The sequence below is a fragment of the Periophthalmus magnuspinnatus genome, chromosome 19 (assembly GCF_009829125.3).
Source record: "Periophthalmus magnuspinnatus isolate fPerMag1 chromosome 19, fPerMag1.2.pri, whole genome shotgun sequence".
In the NCBI taxonomy this organism is placed as follows: domain Eukaryota; kingdom Metazoa; phylum Chordata; class Actinopteri; order Gobiiformes; family Gobiidae; genus Periophthalmus; species Periophthalmus magnuspinnatus.
In genome coordinates, this window is record NC_047144.1 from 21,019,478 (window position 1) to 21,041,806 (window position 22,329).

At 41.2% G+C, this 22,329-nt stretch overlaps 1 protein-coding gene across 1 annotated transcript; it reads right to left on the minus strand.

Annotated features, from left to right (window-relative positions):
- Positions 1 to 6,575: 6,575 nt before the first annotated feature.
- On the minus strand, positions 6,576 to 7,564 carry LOC117386912 (putative nuclease HARBI1). The gene is made up of 2 exons (XM_033984288.1): positions 6,848 to 7,564; positions 6,576 to 6,779 (listed from the first exon to the last, which is right to left on the minus strand). The coding sequence occupies exons 1-2, from the start codon at positions 7,562 to 7,564 to the stop codon at positions 6,576 to 6,578; spliced, it is 921 nt and encodes a 306-aa protein (XP_033840179.1).
- Between the last annotated feature and the right edge of the window lie 14,765 nt (positions 7,565 to 22,329).

A 22,329-nucleotide genomic window follows, 5' to 3' on the forward strand; every position in this document is an offset into this window, starting at 1 on the left:
TACCACTTTATGACATCACAAGGTGGAACAAAGCATTTTGAGATTTGGAGATGAAACAAAACACAACTCCAGGTATGTTTTTAATGAAGAAACAGCATTATAACATGGCTAAAACCTCACAAAAATCAATTACGCTTGATATAAGAGCTTTAAAGTGCCATGATATGTCACCTTTAAAATCACTGGAGGGCTTATTCCACCTTGGTAATGTAGAGAACCATGACTTGTATGTGACAGTTTCTGCTCTGGGGGGGCGTAGAGCTACAGTGACCTCCACACTTCACATACACTGTACACATCCATCACACAGGTAAGTCCACAGCATAGGCACTCCGGACGGTAATGTTCCCATCCATCAGAACACAGCGATGATATTGGAACACTTACAGACCGAAATAGACCTGTCAGAAACACTAAACAATTTATAAAGACACAGGCGGGGAGTGAGCATCGAGTACCATTCTGCGCTGTGGCTTACAGTCTTCTGGTCAGGATAATTGCCTCTACGCGCACGAGGTTATGTTAAAGGACACATATTATGCATTATTTGTGCTGTCGTTGGCCTTTAAACATGCTCTTGAATAACTTTGCTTTGGCATCGCATGTTTTTTAGGATTTCAGACAGTTATAGGCAGCAGCAAAGTTGAGTGTTTGTCTATTTATTCAAAGGTTGGCAGTTCAAATCCTGCTTTCGATGTAAAAAAAATCACTTGTGGTGCAATTCCAGCTCGTGTGTGAATGTGTTTGAGAGTGAATGAGTGTTTCCTTGATGTAAAGCGCTTTGAAAGTTGAAAAGCGCTATATAAAAACCTGACTATTTACAGAACCATTCATTATTTTCCAGCTCGGGCCCCCCTCATACTAGAATCTGGTGTATGCCTCCTTTTTGCAATTCTAATGAGCATGATTTGACTATAGAAACGCTTTGTGTGAGACTCAAGTTGATTTATTGACCTATGACGCAACAATCTTGGGAAAATTTAAGTCAGGTATTTTCTTTGGCTCATGATGAATTACTAGAAGGGATTACTGAAACCAGCGTAAATGAAGCAAAAGACAACTCCAAGTATGTTTTTGCTGGCTCAAGATAGTCAATTTTGCATAATATGTGTTCTTATTCGCAAACAGCAAAACAGACATATGATTGTTCCCATAGCTCTATATTTGTACAGTTTCTTTGATTTGAATTGTGTATTGTTCCATTTCTCTCTGCGCTGAATTCTCAGATAAATTGTCCCGGGCAAAATGTTACTATAATCTTATAACTAGGCCCTACTCGTAACCATAACCTTAGGCCCTAAAATTAAAGCAAAATCATGCAAAATCAACTTTTCAGAGTGTTTATCCATGTTATAGTTGTTTCCCTTTCTCATTTACCCTGTCAAAGGTGTATTTGGAGTGATTCGTGCATGTCTGAGCAATCTTTAACCCTTTAAGGACTGAGCAGACTATAGACCAGTATAGCTCGCCTTTTTTAGCCATAAAAATCATGTTAAACGAAGTATCAGAATATACTGCATTTTTTCACACAACTACCTCTATTTTACATGTCCATCTGTATTTTTTCTTTGACGCATTGAATAAGTGACTGGGCACCTGCGCTCTGATTGGTCATCTTCGAGGGACAACAGGCAAATTACCGTAATGACAGTAAAATATTTAAAGAACCCCACGCCACTGCTTTGAGACGCCGTTTTGAATTTACATGAAGCACAATTGGTTGCAGAGTTACGGTATTATTTTAAAAACACCATATTGCCCATCAACCCTCGTTTCACCGCCACAGCGTACGGCCACTAATCGGTAGCGGTGTGGAGTCATTTTGGTATAAATCATAAATAAATCCTGTGGTTCGCTAGCATGAGGTGCAGCTATCCATCGAAGGTCACGACAACTTCACAGCTCCCATTGGTCACTATTGCGGAAATAAGTGGACATGTTTCTTTTATTAAGTCATTTTAGATGAATAATGCAAATTAAAATGTGCAGATTATTGCATGTTGTTCCTCAGGTGCCATAGATTAGAGCTATATGCAGACACAAGCACAATAGGTCGTCTTTAAAGGTGCAATATCTAACTTTTCTAGTGGATGGTTCTGTTTGTTTTGCCTGAATGTTCCAAAGCATTATCTTTTTACTTCTTTAGATGGAAACTAGCAGGTCTTAGGTGTGGATAAGCGTCACTAAATACATATGTTTCAAGGTTTTCGTTTAACAATACACCAAAACACGGATAATTGAACGCATGGAACCTCACAGGCAAAGCTAACATAACGTTTTCATGTAGACAAACAGACCTTACACTTTTCTCCTGTTGAATTTAACATCTTTAAAGGCCATTTCCGACTAAACCCTTAAAATGACACCCATTGAGTATTGAACGCTTGACTGCACTGACTACACTGTTGGAGACTCCTGTCCATCACATTGACGGACAAGAAACAGGGAATCGATGCTGACTTGCGCCGTTGTATTCTACTGAACGGTGATTTTAAAGCCATGACGACTCGAATTTCTTTGCTCCAGCTTACCCCAGAGTACACGAGCTCCACGGTGTTAATTGCGATACGCACACTGCTCTGCTCTAGCTAATCTGAAATGAAAATATATTTATGAGAGGATCCATTTTCTGCTGCACCTGCGTCTGCATTTGGGCTCAAGCTGCTGGATGACCGGTCCAATCAAAGGGCAGCGCTGGGTTTTCGGGAGAAACCAATGTTGAAGCGCCCCCACTGATTAAAACAAACATTGCGGAACCAGACGATCTATTCCAGCCTGTTAGCAGAATTACGGACTAAAAACCTGCAGAGACATTCAGGAAGTGCTCTGTGCGGTCTTTGCGGACAGAAAAGCTGACTGTGCGTTTCTCTCAACTGGACCTTGTTCCGCTGTTGTGACACCTCGCCCGGTTAGCACTTAGTATGTAGTATGTAGTATTTATCTGACTGTTCCCTCTTTTCCCGATCACATTTATTGACATTATTCAGCCTCGACCATGTTTTCCGTAAATGCGACTAAACCGTGCTTTCTTTGGGGTGACACTTCCGGTTATGTGGGAATCCCGTTTCTTTCGTTGGAGAATTTGGGAAAAGTTTTGATGCTGAAGTATTATATAAAGTGGTTGTTTTGTGTCAAATGTTCAATGTTTATGTACAACAAGAAGAAATCAGGAATGCACCAATTCTCCAGGAAGCTTCAAAACGGGTCTGTGGTCAAGATCAGCAGACTCATGCAAAATAATACAACCTGAAGGACGATGGAGGTGCCCACAGCAACTTCTGGAATAAGGTGAAAAGAAAGTAATCCCAGATCGATAATGTGTAGAATTTGAATTAAGAGTGCTACAGTTGTCCCTCGCTATATCACGGCTCACCTTTCGCGGTATCAATGTTTTTTAGTCCAATTTTGCATGATTTTTTTACCACGTATGATCGTGCATTGTGTTCTGCGTCCTGATTGGCTGTTGGACTGTAGACCATTGTCCATCAGTCTCCTCCGTGCCATGTCTCCTGTACAGTACAGAATGTGTTCAGACAAATTTACATAAACGTTGGATCGACACTACAGTAGACCAGCACCAAAACGAAGAGGCACGATCAGAGGAACTGTGAAATACACCTGAGTCACTATTAATCAATTAAACAAGAGATAAATGTGAGAAAATGTTAACGCCTGTGTGAGAAAAGTGTATAAAGTGTGTGGTGAGGGGTTTTACAGCTGTAAAACATTTAGAATAATTGTAAAAAATAAAGCTGCCCTTCGAATCGCCCTTCCCTTTGCACCGTTTCCATGGAGATCGGACGTAACCGAAGTGTGCATCCGCGCACACTTCACGCACTTCTATATCCCATCATGCACCGCGGCTACGCAAAAAAGAAGAAAATGGAGAGCACGCAGGAGTACACACTTAAATGTAAGTACTGGTTCACGTGGATTCAACTGTTTCAACAGTGAAACTGTTGCTACATGAAAGTGTTAGAATTAAATTCAGATCTGTATGAGGCGACTCAACTTAGTGAAGTTCCGTTAATTTGAGTTTACAGTAATCGCTATTTAACTGTAACAATGAGCGAATTATCGCTTACACTTGTATATTTGTGTATTAGTCGTAATGTTCAATATTGTTCCTTATTTAAGAATATTCTTTTGTCTTTAGGGAGCAACGAGCAGACGGGGGATTTTATCCGCCTGAGGGGGGAAAATGCGCACCTCTTCAGTGGCACCAAATTCTCCGCACAGGCAGCGTGGAAGTAAGTGCTAAAACACTGTATACCCAGATAATATAAGAAGGACCCTAGAAATACATAAAAGTTGCAAATTTAATACCTTTACATTTGTACATACGTGGATAGTAATGACTTAAGATGGATTTCCCTATTTCATTCCCGTCTTATCCACAACCTGTACTTCTTTGAGCAGAAGCCTGTACTTCTGTGAGCAGAAGTACAGAAGAGGCTCACTGATGGCCCTGAATATGCTTATCTGAGATCACAGTGGAGAACTAAACGTACCTGTTTTTTCAGTAGACTGTTGCTCACAAAAACGTGGGAATTATTCATTTGATCATCATCAAAACTACCTTCTTGTCATGATGTCAGTTTTCCCTGTCCTCCCGTGCTCTCTCCCCCTCCCCTACCTGTGTGTCTGGAGCTGGGTGGAGTGCCTGACTCCTCCCGTGCACACCTGGGGTGCATCAGCCTAATCACCACCACCTGCTGCTGAGTACAAGAAGGCTTGGCAGTCTACACTCGGTGCCAGACCGTCCGCGTGTAAAACGTGAATGTTTCTAGCTAAGCTTTGTTATATGGTACCTTCCTGCAAATGCTCATTTGGATTTATGCACCCTCCAGATTCCTGCCTCTACTCGCCCAGCTCCTGCCGCCACGTTCCAGTCCCGGTATCGCCTCCAGCTCGTCTCGTCTCCTGCTCGTCTCGTCTCCTGCTCGTCTCGTCTCCGGCTCGTCTCGTCTCCTGCTCGTCTCGTCTCCTGCTCGTCTCGTCTCCTGCTCGTCTCGTCTCCTGTCCGGTCCTGGTCTCTGGTTTGTCACCCGCTCCCCGCTCTGGTCTTCGCCTGATCCGCCTGCCCTGGTACCGCACCTGCTTCTATCCCCGTCCTGGTCCTGTCCTGCCCGCCTCTACCTGCACCGCACCCGCCTGACCCGTCTCCCGCTCCCCGGTTCCTGTACCTGCTCTTGTGACCTGTTTAAAGACTGCATTTTCACCGCTGTAAATAAACACTGTTAAAACTGCTCTGGTCTGCATCTTTTGGTCCTATCCGCACCGTTACGACACTTCTTTACCAAAGAAGACTCAAAAATATATATAAAAAAAAGACATAATGAACTACATAAATGGAATGATAGAATGTGCTCCATAGTAACTGAACAAATGCTTCCAATAACTCTTGGAAATCTGTAACAGTGTTGTAGAACTTTCTGATTGTCAATGTATTATACGCTGCTGTATTTATAATTGGGTAAATTGTCAATGTTTTTGTGTGTCACTCAGGACAATACTGCAGAAGCTGGGCCTGGAGGGGAAGGTCACCCCCCTTCAGGCCAAGAAAAAGTGGGAAAACCTACAGAAGAAATATAAAGTATGTACATGATCTGAATGTGTACTGTTTTCATTTGTACTTATAAACCATTGTGTTAATCTTGTTTTCACATGTCTTGTATTAATATTTATTCTGTCAAAGGACTGCAAGTATCCAAAAAGCGGGGAAGGTGTGGCAGGGAAGGCGACAGCTGAAACTTGGCCCTGGTTTGTCCTCATGGATGAGGTGTTGGGGCAGAGGGCCTCAATCAACCCCCCTGTCCTCATCGCCTCTATCCCGGAGGACACACCAGGGCCACTGCCGCTGGAGGAGGAGGAGGAAGAGGAAGAGGAGGAGGAGGAGGAGGAGGAGGAGGTGGAGCAGGAGCAGCAGCAGCGGGAGGAGGATGAGCCACAAGCGAGGAGAAGAGGGCAAGGAAGGAAAAGGAAGCGGGAGAGTGAATTGGTCAAATTGTACAGGGAGGATTTAAAGATGCAAAAAGAACATTATGAGAGGGATGTGGAGGAGAGGAAGGAGCGTTTTGACAAGTTATTTGGGTTGTTAGAAAAATTAATAGATAAACAATAAAGTTTGATTTTGAAACATTTATGAGTTTTTATTTACAAATATTTACATTCATCTTACATGTCGTAAAGGAAAATAAAGTACTATTTACAATGTATTAACATAATAAGTTTAAAGACTAAAGTAAAGTGCAAATGAATAAACCTGAGTGTGCCAGTGCCAGGTTTTAATCATGAAGACACACTTCCAGGGACCTTGGCAGTGCTAATCGACCTGGCTGGTACGTGGGGCTGTCACACCGGGTGCTGCTCCACTGTCCACCGCATTGTTCATGGGCTGGGTTTGCAGGGCTCGCTGGGGCCATAGATGACTGGCATGTCACTTAAAAGGAATCAGAAAGAATATTGATAGTACTGCTCATGTTACATCACATCTATTTACAGTTACAGTGTTTACATGTAATCACCCTGAAACACTTCTAATAACAATTTCAAACTTGGTATTATGTAAATACCTAGACATAATCATGGTCCATGGGAACCTCCTCCAGGGCAGAGACCTCAGCACACAGCTGAGGCCGCCACTGTGCTCCAGCGACGGCCTCCACTTCATTGCTCCCCTCATCTTCCACTACATTCTCTTGTGGCTCGTCCTCCAGGGGCACAGTGTCTCCTGCCCCAAGGCAGATGTTATGGAGGACGGCACAGGCAGTGATGACCTATGACAACAAAATATGATTTAATCTTTCATAATCACATATTTCATGATATTTCACATTTCACTTACATGTGGTGCAAAGGTGTGATGGACCTCCAGAGCATGAAAAAAGATTGCCCTGAATCTTCTTTTCATCATTCCAAAGGCACGCTCAATAACTGAACGTGCCTTGGAATGATGAAAATTGAAGCGCTGGGCTCCCACACCTTGCACTGGCCACTTATAGGGAGTGATGAGGGGGAGTGGACGCTGGAGACAGGGGTACCCTCCATCTGCGAGGATGAAGTGCCCTGGAGGAGGATACAGTCCTCTCTGGTACAGAGGACTGTATCGAAGGACTCTCGCATCATGGACAGAACCAGGCCACCCCACGTAGGTGTCTATGAAGCGGCCCTGATGGCCACAGACAGCCTGTAGGATAATGCTAGGAAACAGTTTCCTGTTTCTGTAGCTCTGACCATCAGGGCCGCTGGGTGGCCTGATTCTTACATGGCAGCCATCTATTGCCCCGGCTGTTCTCCTAAAGGCCCTGTGCCTCGCCAGCCGTGCAAACCCACGGGTCACTGCCTCAAAGTCATCATTGGTAGGGGGGTGGATGACTTTGTGACGCAGGGCCACCACCTCCCCAGTGACCCTGTGGACGATGCGGTGGACAGTGGAGCGTGGTATCCCAAACACTCGAGAGACCACCCGGTATGACGTTCCACTTGCCAGCCAGAAGAGGAAGACCAACACCTCAAGCTCAGCACCCCATCCATGCCGTCGGTCCAGCTCCAGAAGGCGCATTAGAACTGCCAAGGATTCCCTGCTCAGCCGAAAGTCAGGCCGTGTGTCTTCATGATTAAAGAACCTTTCCAGCACTGGCACACTCAGGTTAACTCTGCAGTATATTCTTCGGGGCTGGTTTGGGGAAAGAAACAGTTATATTCAATAAAGGTATGTGCAGTTATTCCCTGACAACAACAATAAAAATAATACATTATTCTCATGACAAGTTATTATTGCAGTAATAACAATAATAACATTAAATTAACTGGCGCGGCATAGAAGGTAAACAGCGCCCTCTACTGGTATTAAACTGATTTAGCCATGGAATATATCATACCTGCCCCCAAATACTGGACCATTAAAACACACAACATCCCACTTTGTACAACTAATAAGTGGTTTATAAACTCTGCTTTATAAACTATGAATGTAAAAAATATATTGATTACCTCTGTCTCTGTTATAACGTATTAAGAAGGTATATTTCATTTAAGTTATGAAGTAGCTACAAATGGGAAAACAATCACCTGGAACCTTAGATTTACCTATTGATATTCCACAGAAAACATGAATTACTTACTTCATTCAATCTAAAAAGAGCTGAACGCCTGCGATGACGACGCCTTAACTCTTCTTCTATTAAACTATGACAAATTAAAAATAAAAAGATCATTAATGTACTGTCCATTTTACAGCTATGCTCTCACATCCAACGGCGTATTGCTAATTAATCACCAGCCATCACCTTTTGTAGGTGTAACGTAAGCTACGTATCCTACGTTCAAAGACAGCGCGGAAGTGCGGTCCATGGTGTAGGCCTGTGCCACTTCAGCAAGATGCTGAGCTACACTGAGGAGGGCAGATTCTGGCCGGAACCTTCAAACTACACTTTGAAGAGTACTTCGAAGGGACCCTTCAAAAGGTGCATTTGGCGAATTGGGACACGGCCGCTGGCGAAATGGACCGGTCCTTGTTGCGCCGGAAGTGACGTAAGTGCCCATCGACGAACACTTAATTTTTTTAATTAAGGCACTTTGGTGAATTGGGAAACGAGTGGATGCAGAAATGTGTGCATAATGGCGCATTTTACACACTGTTGTTTTGCGTTTTAAACATGACGAAACGGACAAACCAAAGGGAGGACGTGATCGAGGACACTGTGGATGTTTGTACAAGTTAAACTAGAGGCATCTCGGACCTGGAGCGGTTCATGGCAAAGAGTAAAGATCCCACAGTGGACTCAGGAGTAAAGGACCTTATTTTTTTGATGGATTGGATGCTGTTCTCGATCAGTAAGCGTGGTTTATTCTGCTATTGACTTAATTGTAGGTCAAATATACCGTGTATAATCGTTAGCTTTGCTTCTGTGCACATAGTGCACATTCGGACCATGCGCTCTGGCACATTTGTGTTCAGCTGTATGAATTAGACTTAATTTGTCTATTGTTTAAAAGGTGTTGTTTTATTCTGCAGTTTGCATTATTGTAGGTAAAAATCTAAGATGTGCACACATTAGCGTCTCATCTGTGCGCACGGATGAGGCGCGTGCTGGTATGTTTCTGTGGAGAGTTACGGATCAGACTTTGTTTATTGTTGATATCTGACAGAATATGGTTCAGACAGAGATAAGCACAGAAGCTACAAGTGTCATTTCTATGTCAGAGTGGGCAAACACCACAAACTAACATCTAAACGTTGTATTGGAACTGGAAACATGAGGCAGTGTGGTGCCGTAAAGGCGATTATAATCGTGCGTGATGATCGCGATTATTAAAAAATGCCACGAACGATTAATTGCGGACCTTATTTATCGCGATTAACGATATTATCGTATATCGTCCCATCCCTACTGACAAATCGAAGTCACGACGTCCAATTAAGGCCCAGGGATCCAGCAGCCAGGTTTAAGGGGAAGAGGAGACTTGGGGACAACACACACAGTAAACAAAATACATACATACAAACAACAAAACAAACGTAAGACTCAGGGCTGTAACATTGTGTTTTCTTTCATTCTTTCAGTAGACCTGTAAATGCTGTGGTTTTCCAGGATCAATTCACAGTCCATGCACCATCAGACTCACGCTGACTCAAACTTCCTATGATACATTTATATATTTAAACAGTTTGTGTCAATGTATTGCTGCGTTCAGTGTTGACTACAGTTGTGTTAGTATTTCAAAAAATCTGGACAACGTTATACTTCTAGGCTACTTGTTTTCACAGTAAAAGATCGTTGGAGAAGCCTGCCATTGTTCTGTTGATCTTCAGTTTTTTTTAGAAACTCGATCACGCAGCGTCTTACTCAATTTGCCCTTTAGCGACAAATCCCCTGCGCCCTCAAATATGTTTCCTTTTCATCACCCCAACGATTAGCGCCTAACTGCCTTTATTCATCACACCAGTAACTCTCATTTCATTTTGACACTTAAAACAAACATCTTTTCTGAAAGCTGCTCTCAATCTCTAAAATGGCATGCACCATTTGATTGGGTCTCCTCAAACCACTTACCCTCCTGAACTCTTCTGATTCTTTTTCAACTGATAGCGATCAAATTTCATCTATGAGACACATTTTGAGGTAATGAGGCCAGCGCTCCGACTCGACTAACCACGTCTTTGATCCCGTCAGTCCCCACGAGCACACAGCTTATTAGCATTAAGTCCAATACGCTCAGGACACGTATCAAGTGGGCCCCTGTCATTGTGAGCAGTAGCTGTCACGGTCGAGATCTCTAATGTAAAGAGCGGACAGGGTTTCATTTCATTTGACTTTCTTTATAAAGGGAGAGCCCAATGAGAGTACCAGACACTTTTTTTATGAGTGTCCTCTTAAAATACAGAAAACAAAACAAACCAAAACAAAAACAACTACCGTATTTTCTGGACTATAAGTTGCACCTTTTTTCATAGTTTGGCCGGAGGTACGACTTATACTCAGATGAGATTTATATGTAAATTATGTTTTTGTTTTTTTCATTATTATGCATTTTTTGGCTGATTTATACTCCAGTGCGACTTATACTCCGATGCGACTTATACTCCAGTGCGACTTATACTCCGATGAGACTTATACTCTGATGCAACTTATATTCCAGTGCGACTTATACTCCAGTGCGACTTATACTCCAGTGCGACTTATACTCCGATGCGACTTATACTCCGATGAGACTTATACTCCAGTGCAACTTATACTCCAGTGCGACTTATACTCCGATGCGACCTATACTCCGATGCAACTTATACTTCGATGCAACTAATACTCCGGTGCGACTTATACTCCAGAAAATACAGTCCATTTAAAACATTAAAAACAGGTGCAGGTGTGAATATAAATGTTTATCAGATTATTAAAGTGTATTTGTGGCGCCAATGTCTCCAGTTTTGCGTATCCTTGAAATGTTTTCTATTTTTGGGAAGCAACATAACCACTTTTAACACTTTTTTCCCATTTCAGTTCTTGTACGGCCTGTTTTTAGATGTTGGCAATCATGAAATCTTGTATTAAAATGTTTCACGTACACATATAATTGTAAATAGCGATTACGTCTACAAACCATGTTATGTCTTATATCTTCTTATGTCTTGGTATGTATTATTACGTATATGACTGGTCACTCTGTTCATCTGTCTTACATAAAAAAATCAAATAAAATTCCCGTATTCAGACAGTCTGTTAAGTCGTCCCTTATAAATACATTTGCATTCAAGACCGTCATATAAGTGAAAGGGTTAGCAGGGTTTGCACAGACGCTACCCTTGATGGATCCAATCAGTGCGGTCTTAACACGAGGCAGTTCTGAAGCTGCAGTTTGAACATTTGATTACATGTGACGGACTCCCACAGGCTTCTGAAAAAGTCAGCAGCCAAACATCAAATACCATCACATACTGCCAGAGGAAAGTGTAAAACATGTCTGTAATATCCCAGCTCTAAAACGACTAAACTCTGCTTCAAACTGTTCAATTTATATAAAACACTGATCTAAAATGCTGCTAAAATATGTTTAAAAGTAACTAGTAACCAATACTATGTGTACTTTTTACTTCTATGCAAGCACAATTTTGGAAGCGGTTTAGTTTTTAGTTATTTATTTGAATGGGATGTGTATTAATGAACAGTAAGTGCTGAAAATACATTGCATTTACCTATAAGCTAGTTTCTATCCATAGTCCCATAGGGCAGATGCATTAAGTATTCAGGATACTGTACTCTCATTGGACTATGTAATGTAATAAGTTACTAAATGCATTTTACTGCAGGTATTCAGTATTCTGTAACTAAATATATGTTAAAAGTATTTTTCCCATCACTGCATATTACCTCAGAATACACTGTCATTCAAAGGTTTGCACATTTTTTTCAGTATTTACACTGTAGTTTCTCACATCAAAACTATGAACGAAAACATATAGAATAGTAAACAAAAAAGTGTCAAGTAACTCAAATCATGTTTTTATATTTCAGATTCTTCAGAACAGTCACCCTTTGATTTGATCACAGTTTTGCACACTCTTGGCATTGCTGTGAACTTAAACCAGTACAGGAGACTTCATCATGAAACTCATCGAGAGAAGGGTTTGCAGCAAAGTCAACAAAGCAAAGTGTGGATACTTTGAGGAATCTGAATCTAAAATATAACATATATTTAGAGTTGTTTAACTTTTACATTTTTGCTTTGCTAAATAATTCTGTTCGTCTTGCTTCATATATTTGATGTCTTCAGTATGTAATAAGATGTGTCCAAACTTTTTACTGGTCGTGTACATTATAACAGGCCTAGATAAAGCAAAGAAGAAAAACAAACAAGTATGGCTGACTAAAACATTATTATAGGTGGTATTTTCGTTCTATTAGGATTTTATCTGGTCAGAATTTCTAGGTGTAGTCAAGGGATGGAATGGGTCCAGTTCATCAAGCCAGGACCTGCAGCACTGGGGCGGTTTGCAGCCGAGTGTGAAGTGGCCGAGTGAGAATAAGCTCCGCCAAATCTAAGGCCATGGTTCTGGACTGGAAAAAGGTGACTTGCCCTCTCCAGGTGGGTGGTGAGTCCTTGCCTTAAGTGGAGGAGCTCAAGTATCTCGGGGTCAGGTTCACAAGTGAGGGAAGGATGGAGCGTGAGATTGACAGGCGGATCGATGCAGCGTCTGCAGTGATGCGGTCGCTGTATTGGTCCGTTGTGGTGAAGAAGGAGCTGAGTCCAAAGGCAAAGCTCTCGATTTACCGGTCAATCTACGTTCCTACCCTCACCTGATAGCTCTGGGTAATGACCGAAAGGACAAGATTGCAGATACAAGTGGGCCAAAATGAGTTTCCTCCGTATTTATACAGTAGGACATCAGTCTGGTCACAACTTCTGATGTTTGTCCAATCAGATTTGTTTATTTCAGTGACGCATGTGAAACAAAGGCGCTCATTGGCGACCCAACATTTTGAATAAAAACACGTCTCTCACCTCAGATTAACAGTTTAGTGCTACGCTAATTGGTTCTGCAGAAATATACAATGGTTTTCGGTCCCCTGTGATATTTTCCTTTCTTTTTTCCTCGTAAGCGGACATATTTGTTGTGATACGGACGGCCATAAGTTTACCTGATCCACCTGCCAATCTTTCATTTGAACCTCACATCAAGCACATAACCCGGACTGCATTGTTTCATCTCAAAAACATAGCCCGTCTCCGCCCATCACTCACCTTCTCTGCCGCTGAAACTCTCATCCACGCATTCATCACATCCAGAATCGACTACTGCAATAGCATCCTCTACGGTACACCATCCAAAACCCTCAACAGACTACAGTATATTCCGAACTCCGCTGCCCTGGCTCCTCACCCACACCCGCTCACGTGAACACATCACCCGTGTCCTCCACAAGCTCCATTGGTCCCTCAGCGCATCCACTTCAAAATCCTTCTCATCACATTCAAAGCTCTCCACAACCTGGCCCCTGCTTACCTCACAGACCTGCTCCACCTCCACACTCCATCTTGATCCCTCCGCTCCTCCAGCTCCAACCTCATGTCCCTGCCCTGTAGGACCAAGCTCCGAACCTGGGGGGACAGAGCCTTCTCCATCGCTGCCAACACCCTCTGGAACTCACTACCTAAACCCCTCCGTGACTGCTCAGACCTCCCCACCTTCAAAAAAGAACTCAAAACTCACCTGTTCAAAAAATTGCTTTTAATGTTTGATTTTATGTTGTAAATTTTGGGATATTTTATTCTTTTAAGTATTGTGAAGAGACTTTGAGTGTCTCGAAAAGCGCTATATAAATAAAAATGTATTAATCTGAACATCTGAACTCAGGGAGATTCACAGGTGACCGGACTCACATCCTTGTAAAGTATTGAAGAAGCGTGTGATCTGGATCCCAGGCATCTTTTTGTTATCATTCCACAATTGTACTACTCTTAACACATCGGAAAACATGCAAAAAGTTTTCCCATGCTGTTTGAAACTACTAATGGCAGCCTAAAAGCAACACAGCTGTTTACTCTTGTGTGGAGAGAGACGTAACACACTGTACCTGCTTCATACTGAGTAGAGACAGCAGTAATAACTTGTCAGAACGGTTCACAAGAGGATGGCACTCGACCACTCCTGCTCGTGAAGAGGAAATAAGAGGAACTGCCAGGCCCGGGAATCAAACTGAAGAGCTTGTTGCTGCGAGGTGAGAGCGCCAACATCTGCCACTGTTCCGACGCAAACCACTGGATTTCAGGGGATATAACTTTTTTAATACTAATTCTCAACAGCACTGCTCAAACTTTCGGCGATGGTATGAAAATACAGAGGCAGACACGCAGCCACAAATACAATACGGATTAAAATAGTATCTTCAAATTGCCGTCTTCCCGTTGCAGCGGCGTTAAACTTAAACCAGGAGTGACAGGAAGCTGGTGCGCTCTGGGCAAAGTTCTAAATTGTAACATTGCGCCTTTCGAAAACACACTCTTACACGTGTACAGTAGATGTGTCGTTCTCAACGTTGGTGTTGCGAGATCATTCCAAGCAGACGCCACAGGGGAAAATAATGTAACTCGGCTTGACATCCTTGAAATGTACCGACGAATGCAGATTCCTATTTGCTGCTATTTAAAATTAATCCATCAGGGTCTTATGTAATAGGCAGCTAAGAAAATCTAAGTTATCAGACAGAAAAAGTCAAAAAAGTTGATGATTAGCATACGGGCTAGCCTTATTGTTTTCCTTGTTTAGATTTAAGTCTGAGGATAGAGTTATAAAGGAGATAGATGATGTCTAAGACCCCCATTCCTCTTTAGAAGATTGTGTTTCCTAACAAAAATTGCGTCTTAAACCATTTCTTTTCTTTGGCTAAAATCTCTTTGAACAGGAATGGAGGTTTTCATCGTCATCTATCTCCTGTTTATATCTCCATCCTCACACCTAAATCTAAACAAAGGAAACAACAGGGCTAGTCAGTATGCGGAGAGGTGTGAGAGCTCCCATTAGGGGCCTGAATGATTATGCCAAATATGACTCAAGCACAGTTCACACTTAGTGAAGCTGAATAGACCTAGTGAAGAAACAACAGACGTGAGAGCTTCAGTGTAGTTAGCTCCTCCCTTCAGATGCACATAAGGCAGTGTCCACCCGTGATCTGACCAGAACTGAAGAACCAAAACGTCTTCACTTTTTGTCCAGTTGACAGATTTGATTTTTTTTTTTTACTAAGGACGACTGAAGGATTACACAGATCAGCCAGATGTGAAGAGGTACTCACTGCTAACACATTCAAACCATTTTCGCCAGGTTTCTAGGCACCAATTATACAAAGACGGCTACTTTTTGCATAGGGTCACAATAGCGAGGTGGGGGAAATTGGTAAATTTCTGGAATAAACATAATTTTTTGCCCCAGAAAAATATAAACTTGCACCAAAAATGATGTTCACCTTGATTTTTAGAGTAGCGGTCAAATAATGAGTTTATAATGGAAGTCAATGGATGCACACATTTCTGAAACGTCTCCAGATTGGAAATTCATATATGTCTAAATACTTCATGGCAACTGAACGACCACAGATAAAGTTATCACGATAAATACACCTTCAAATATATAAATTCCCCTTAACGAGGCACAAGAGTTAATATATGCACATTTTAAGTTTGCATTTTTATACATTATAAAAATTCTTGTCCTAACATAACTAAGAAAACACACACTTCAGCTTACAAATATTTAAGTAGTTGTCTGTAGTGTAAAATCGCCCCAAAAAATGTATAGAAAATCGCACAGAAAAACAATCAGATTATTGCATCTTGACTATTTAAGTTAAAAACGAACATACCAACACATTTCGGTTAACACAGCCTTCATCAGCGCGCAAGGACAAAGCCATAGGTAAGAGTTGGGTATTAATTATATAGGGTGGGGTCTCCATGGTACGACCACCACTTAAAGCAACATGAACTTTGCCTATCGACTCCTTCTTTACCACGACAGTCCGATACAGCATGAAGGCAGATGCTGCGCCGATCTACCTGTCAATCTTACGCTCCTTCTCTCACTCGTGAACAAGACTTTGAGATACTTGAACTCTTTCACTTGAGGCAGAGAGTCTCCACCCACCCGAAGAGGGCAAGCCACCTTTTTCTGATCGAGATATCTGTACCGAGCTAATGCAATAAACAAAAAACAAACAAACAAACAAGATGTACATTTTTTCCCTATATAACCCACTTCTAGCATTACTGTGTATAACCTAGCACTCTGCATTTATCGCCCTGAATTCAGCGTGAACGTGCATGTGTGTAGATGGCTTTACAGTGAAAGTATCAATCACAATCACAGCATGTGCTTATCTGGGAATCGAACCAGTCACCCTTTCTTTTCATAAACAAATAACAAACCCAATACGAGCCCCCGCCGAAAACCTTCGACTCATTTACACCGCTATACTAAAAGAGCAAACTGTCAGAAAACAAAGCCTTTGACAGCCAAACACAACAGAGCAGTGTGAGACGGCTGATCGAATACCTCCTGAGAGCATGAAACAAATTCACCCACACGGCACAGTCACGTCCCAGCATGCACCAGTTTCACACACTGACGGCACCTGACCTCTTTGGAAATCATCTGAAAAGGCCTTTAGAAACACGAACAGGGACAGACTTCTCATGATTTGATTGTTCCAAAGGTTCAAAATACTGGTGCAGTTTGTCTTTCTTGAACTTGTTAACCTTGACAATGTAAACGGTGACGGTAGGCTGATGTAAGCAAGCAAGACTCTTACCAACACTCCTTTCTCTGTAATGATCAATGATAAGTTTGTCCTTGCAACTTTTATCAAAAATGGGAAAAATAAGCAATAAAAATCTAAGTCTGGAGGTTCGATTCCATTAGGACATATTGTCATTTTACCGAAGATATTTAACTGTCTGGTGGTGTTGGTGGTGATCATGAGTATTATTTTTATTCACCTTATTCCCAGAAGTTACCATAAGCGTCATTCAGATTGTATGATTTTGCATGGGGCTGCCGATCTGTACAGACTACGACGCTTTAAAGCCTCCTGTTCATCGCTTGTTGATGCATTTTTGACATCTCTTGAAACTTCTTGTATCACTCAGAACAAAATATTACTTTTTTCAACCTGAGATAAAGAACAGTTTTGAGAATTGCTCGGAGTATGCTGCAAATGAATTGCCCTCTGGGATCAATAAAGTTTTCTGAATCTGAATCTGTTACTGCTTCGCTTGTTGATTCTGCAGAAATCTACACTGTTTCTTCTTCCTGTGTAATATTTTCTCCACTTTTTACATATAAGCCACCATGTTTATTGACACAAACGGAACATACGTCTCTGATTGGTTACTCTAAATGTCAATCACGCCCAACTGAAATTGTGGAAACGGCTCCAGACCCACTCGTCGTTGTGAAGTTTTGTAAAAGCGTGTGCGTCTGGCAAACCAGGAAAAAGTGGGCAGAATAAAATCAATAAGCCTACGTAGTTTAACAGGGCTTGTATCTAATTTGGAATCAATAGTGACAAACATGTTTCAGAAACACAGCTTCACCCATTTAGTCCCTTTTCACTCTCGTGTTGCATCTGTCTGGGATTTTTTGAGCAGATTTTCCTCATTCAAGCTCGAGAAGGAGTGGGAGAAAGAAAACGTATTAAATCCATGCCAAATGAACCATCTCGGACTCTGAGGACTTCAGGGACCGGCCTCCTGCTGGTCCCAGAGTCAGGACTAAACATGGAGAATCAGAGTTTCAGTTTTATGCAGCTAAAACCTGGAACATTCTTCCTGAAGATGTGAAACAGGTCTCTACTTTGACAATGTTTAAATCCAGACTCAAAACTGTTCTTTTTAACTGTGCAAATGACTGAAAAGGGTTTTATTCTGCACTTTTCTCATTTAACGTTGCCTCGCCAATCCTCCAGTCTCATTCAGATGCAGGACCTTTAAAAGAAGAAAAAAAGCAGTTGCCAAATGACAAATATTCACTGCTACTTTAAATAACAAAGCAACAAATACAAAATTAATTCCATCTGCGGGAAAGAGACAATTTGGCAGCAGCAGGAGTGTTTTGTTGAATATAGACCGCACATAGTTAGCATAATCGTGTTTGTTTGCCAAAGCCTGCCGTGTGGAAATCACTGTGTTTTCCCTCGTGGTGCCTTTGTTATCCAGCGTTGGAAAATTCTGCGTTGTAATTGAAAGTTGATTTGGTGAAGCTAAGCACTTTTTCACTGTGTGTGTGTCGTTGGGAGGCGATGGCAGGAGACGCACAGCCCCAAAGACGCACGGGAATAACGGAAGCCTCATGCAAATCAGCTAAAGAGATTCTGCTGTGCAATAACGCTGAGGTTGTTTTAATCCTTTGTGGAATGCTGTTGCACCATCTTCAGAATTCTTTGGATGAAATTTTGGGGAGTTTGCATGCATATTCCATGACTTTACTGGGTTCTCCAAAGCCAGTGCAACATCCCTCCGAGATCCTTCCATGATTGTGCAGATTGTTCATTAAATGGTTTGAGCCTCTTGGATTCATCAGTGAGAAGGCCAACATCTGCCTCCAAAGTTTGAAGGACTTCTGATAAGCAGCCACCAAAAAGAAAAGGTCACACACTCTAATATTCGGTTGTCCCGCCTTTAGCTTTGATTACAGCACATATTCATTGTGGCATTGATTCGATTTTGCTTCTGTAATGTCACAAGATTTATTTCCATCCAGTGTTGCATTAATTTTTCACCAAGATCTTGCATTGATGCTGGTCGAGTCTGACGCTGCACAAAGCTTCTCCAGCACATCCCAAAGATTCTCAGTGGGGTTAAGGTCTGGACTCTGTGGTGGACAATCCATGTGTGAAAATGACGTCTCATGCTCCTGAACCAACTCTGTCACAATTTGAGCCCGATGAATCCTGGCATTGTCATCTTGGAATACGCCCGTACCATCTGGGAAGAACAAATCCATTGATGGAATAACCTGGTCATTCAGTATATTCAGGTGTCAGCTGACCTCATTCTGCTGAACCTAGACCGGACCAACTGCAGGAGGCTCGGACATATTTGTTTAGTTAAATCAAGGTGGCGACTTTTTTTTTTAGCCAGACAGTGTAGTTAGGGATTGTGCATTAATGCCCCTATTGCTTCTGTTCACCCTTTTCAGTGGCGTCCCTTGTGACCAACCATCTTTGAGTCAGAAAAGTGGCACTGGCTTCACCAAGTGTCAGTGTAAATGGACATGTATGGGCACATTTTGGCTTCATCGGTTCTCGCTCCAATTCACTTTTTTCTACTGTAAATCCATCACCCCTCTCTCTTTAAACGCCGCTGAGCCTTATCAGTTTGGTTTTAAAATGTTCTTATTAACCCGCTCTACATGATCCTTCGTTTTGTCCATATATCAAGGTAAGAACATTTATAACAGACCCATGAGGAACCGTCTTTTCAGAAGTCGAACCCGCTACCGTTAGCAATTGGTTTGACTGACAGCATTGCTAAGCGCTCTGCCAAAACAAAACACCCTTGCGCCTGTTATGTAAACATTTGCACACAACAACCTTGCCACAGGACCTACTATTGTTGTGTCTCTAGGCAAGGCAGTTTGATGTGGAATAATGTAAAAGTACAACATACCAAAAGGTGTATTCAGAGTATTCATGTATTCATGTATTTATCTGGCTCAAATACACATATATTGAATAAGCAGCTGTTAAGGTCAAAATATATATGTGCTACAGGCAAAGTTGATAATCAGGCATCGTATAAAATGCCTGAAATGCCCAGGCAAAGTCGTAAATAAATCATTATCCTCAACTTTGCTCGTGCCTTTTTAAAGAAGGCCTAAAGGCATTTAAGTAAACTAGAGAATATTGATTCATTTCCTACTTTGCCTGGTCATTTTGGGTATTTTATAGAATGTCTCGGGATCTGGCCAAAGTAGAGAATCTCTGGAAAAGCACAGTTTACCGTTTCATGGAATGTAAATAGGATGTAAATACACAAGAACACACCAAAAGTTGAAGCCTTACTTTAGCTTTATTAGATTATAATTTTGATGCCATTGTTTTGGATATTTGAGTGCACTGTTCTACAAAAATCTACACTTCATACTGTTTTTCTTGCTTTAGATTTTCTTTAGCCAACACAACCTTCTTCCATCTAGAATGTGAGGTTCCCAGGCGAGGGCAAGAGACAGTTTTTCCTATCGATTAGCTGCATTGTACTTTGCCATGAAAAAAGGTACATTCAGTGTTGAACCTGATCTTTTATATACTACATCTGTATATTACAACTAAAATCTGCATTTAAACAACATCCATTAAGCTCCGCCCTATTAAATATCATTGGACTATAGAATATTTTGACCAGAAACTCAGCAAAATGCTATTCGTCTCTTTTCGATTTCAAAGCAGACTTATTTAGGCTATGAGGTTGTTTAAAAGACCAACATAATTTGATTGTTTAAAGACAGAATGGCAGGGATTATGTTTACGGACAGCCGCTCGAGCTGCCCGTGGTAATAAATCATGTGGGGACCAGAGCACAAGCACGGGCACAGGTGCAGCACTGCAGTCCCAAGGGCGTTACTTTGACTTCAGGGCTGGTGGGCACATTGGCTATTAATTTGGGCAGGGCAAAAATGTACAAGTAAAATACAGTCAGTCTGTGTATATTCGTGTAACTTGTGCCCATTTGATTTTCGTTTTGAAATGAGAAATGTAAAAACTTTAAGCATGTCATAACCATTCATATGATTTATTTAATATTTCATGGTAATTAACCTGTTCAGCAGCACATTTAAAGGAACTTTCTATAATAATAATAATAATAATAATAATAATAATAATAATAATAATAATAATAATAATAATAATAATAATAATAATAATTATTATTATTATTATTATTATTATTATTGCTGTGATTTTTTTATTATTGATACTATTATTATCACCAATACATATATTTTTATTTTATTTTATTTATTTTATTTTTTTTTTATTTATAAGGGATCAATAAATTGCCATGGTAAGTTAAATTGAGCTGGTGGATGATTTACATTATTTCCTTGTGGGATCTTATTCCACATCCGCAAATTTATCACATTCTTGCTGCTAGGGATGTTAAGATTATTAGGGTTAATCGATTATCGTGATTATTCAGGTCACAAAACAAATGTAAGATCTTAAAAATAATAATTGTGATTTTTTTTTTTTTTTAGCACTGAGTCTTTTCTATTCAATCTATACTCCAAATTTATGTAAAGTCTTTTTTTATCTGACTGTTTATGTCACCTCAAATTGACTTTATCCTTCAGAAAGTTTGATTTAATAAACCAGGACACACGCTGTAACGTTATAAATATGAAAGAACATTTTGACATCGTGACATCCATACATGGTGCTATGTCACGGTCCAAACGTAGCATAGGTCACGTTTAGGCTTGATGAGGAGGTCTGTAATGCACTCTTGGCTTAAAAAGTAGCTTTCTTTGTTTAAATTGCACTAAAATACACCAATAAAGCCTGTCACAAAGCACATACTTACCCACGTGCCCAGCCCTAATCAATATATATCGCTATAAACTGTCTGCATCTAATTATAAGGTGTTTTATTGCAGGAAGCAGGAAGTACACTGTTGGCTTGGTAGTTGTTGTTAGCTTTACTATGACGGTTAACTTCACTCTGGCCTCTGAAAACTGTAAAAAGCACTTATAAACTCATTGCTGTGAATAATCAGGATGCTCAGAACCCATTAAATACGCGAGGAATAACTTTGGACCACTGCAAACTGTTCAAAATATGGCTTATGTGGGCCTATGTTCTGTGTAAAACCCCAACTTAAAACACTGTCAAATACAAATATTCTGTCTGAAAATGTAAAATGCATCGGCAACATGTAGTATCGTCAATAAAACCTCACTGAAACCACAGCTGCTGGGTTATTTCATGTGTAAAAATGTGTCTGAAACACTGTGATAAGAACAAACGCATATGAGCATCAAGTGTGACGTGGTACGAGCGGGTGTGGCCTTGTTCTTTTATGTGGTGGGAGATTGCTAGCGCTGACCTGTGGTGACGTGATTATGTGCTATTCAGTCCCTCTTGCACCACGCCTGCTTCTGTGCACGGGTTCATTGCTCTTTCCCAATAGACCAGAGTTGGCCTGTGATAGCTGTATTGTAAATGTTAAAAAGAATGCATGTTCTAATTGTAATTCAACCAAGAGACATAAAGATGCAATGGAGAGTCAGCGGAATGAACTTTGGCACTTAGATTTTAGCAAATAAGTGAAAATGC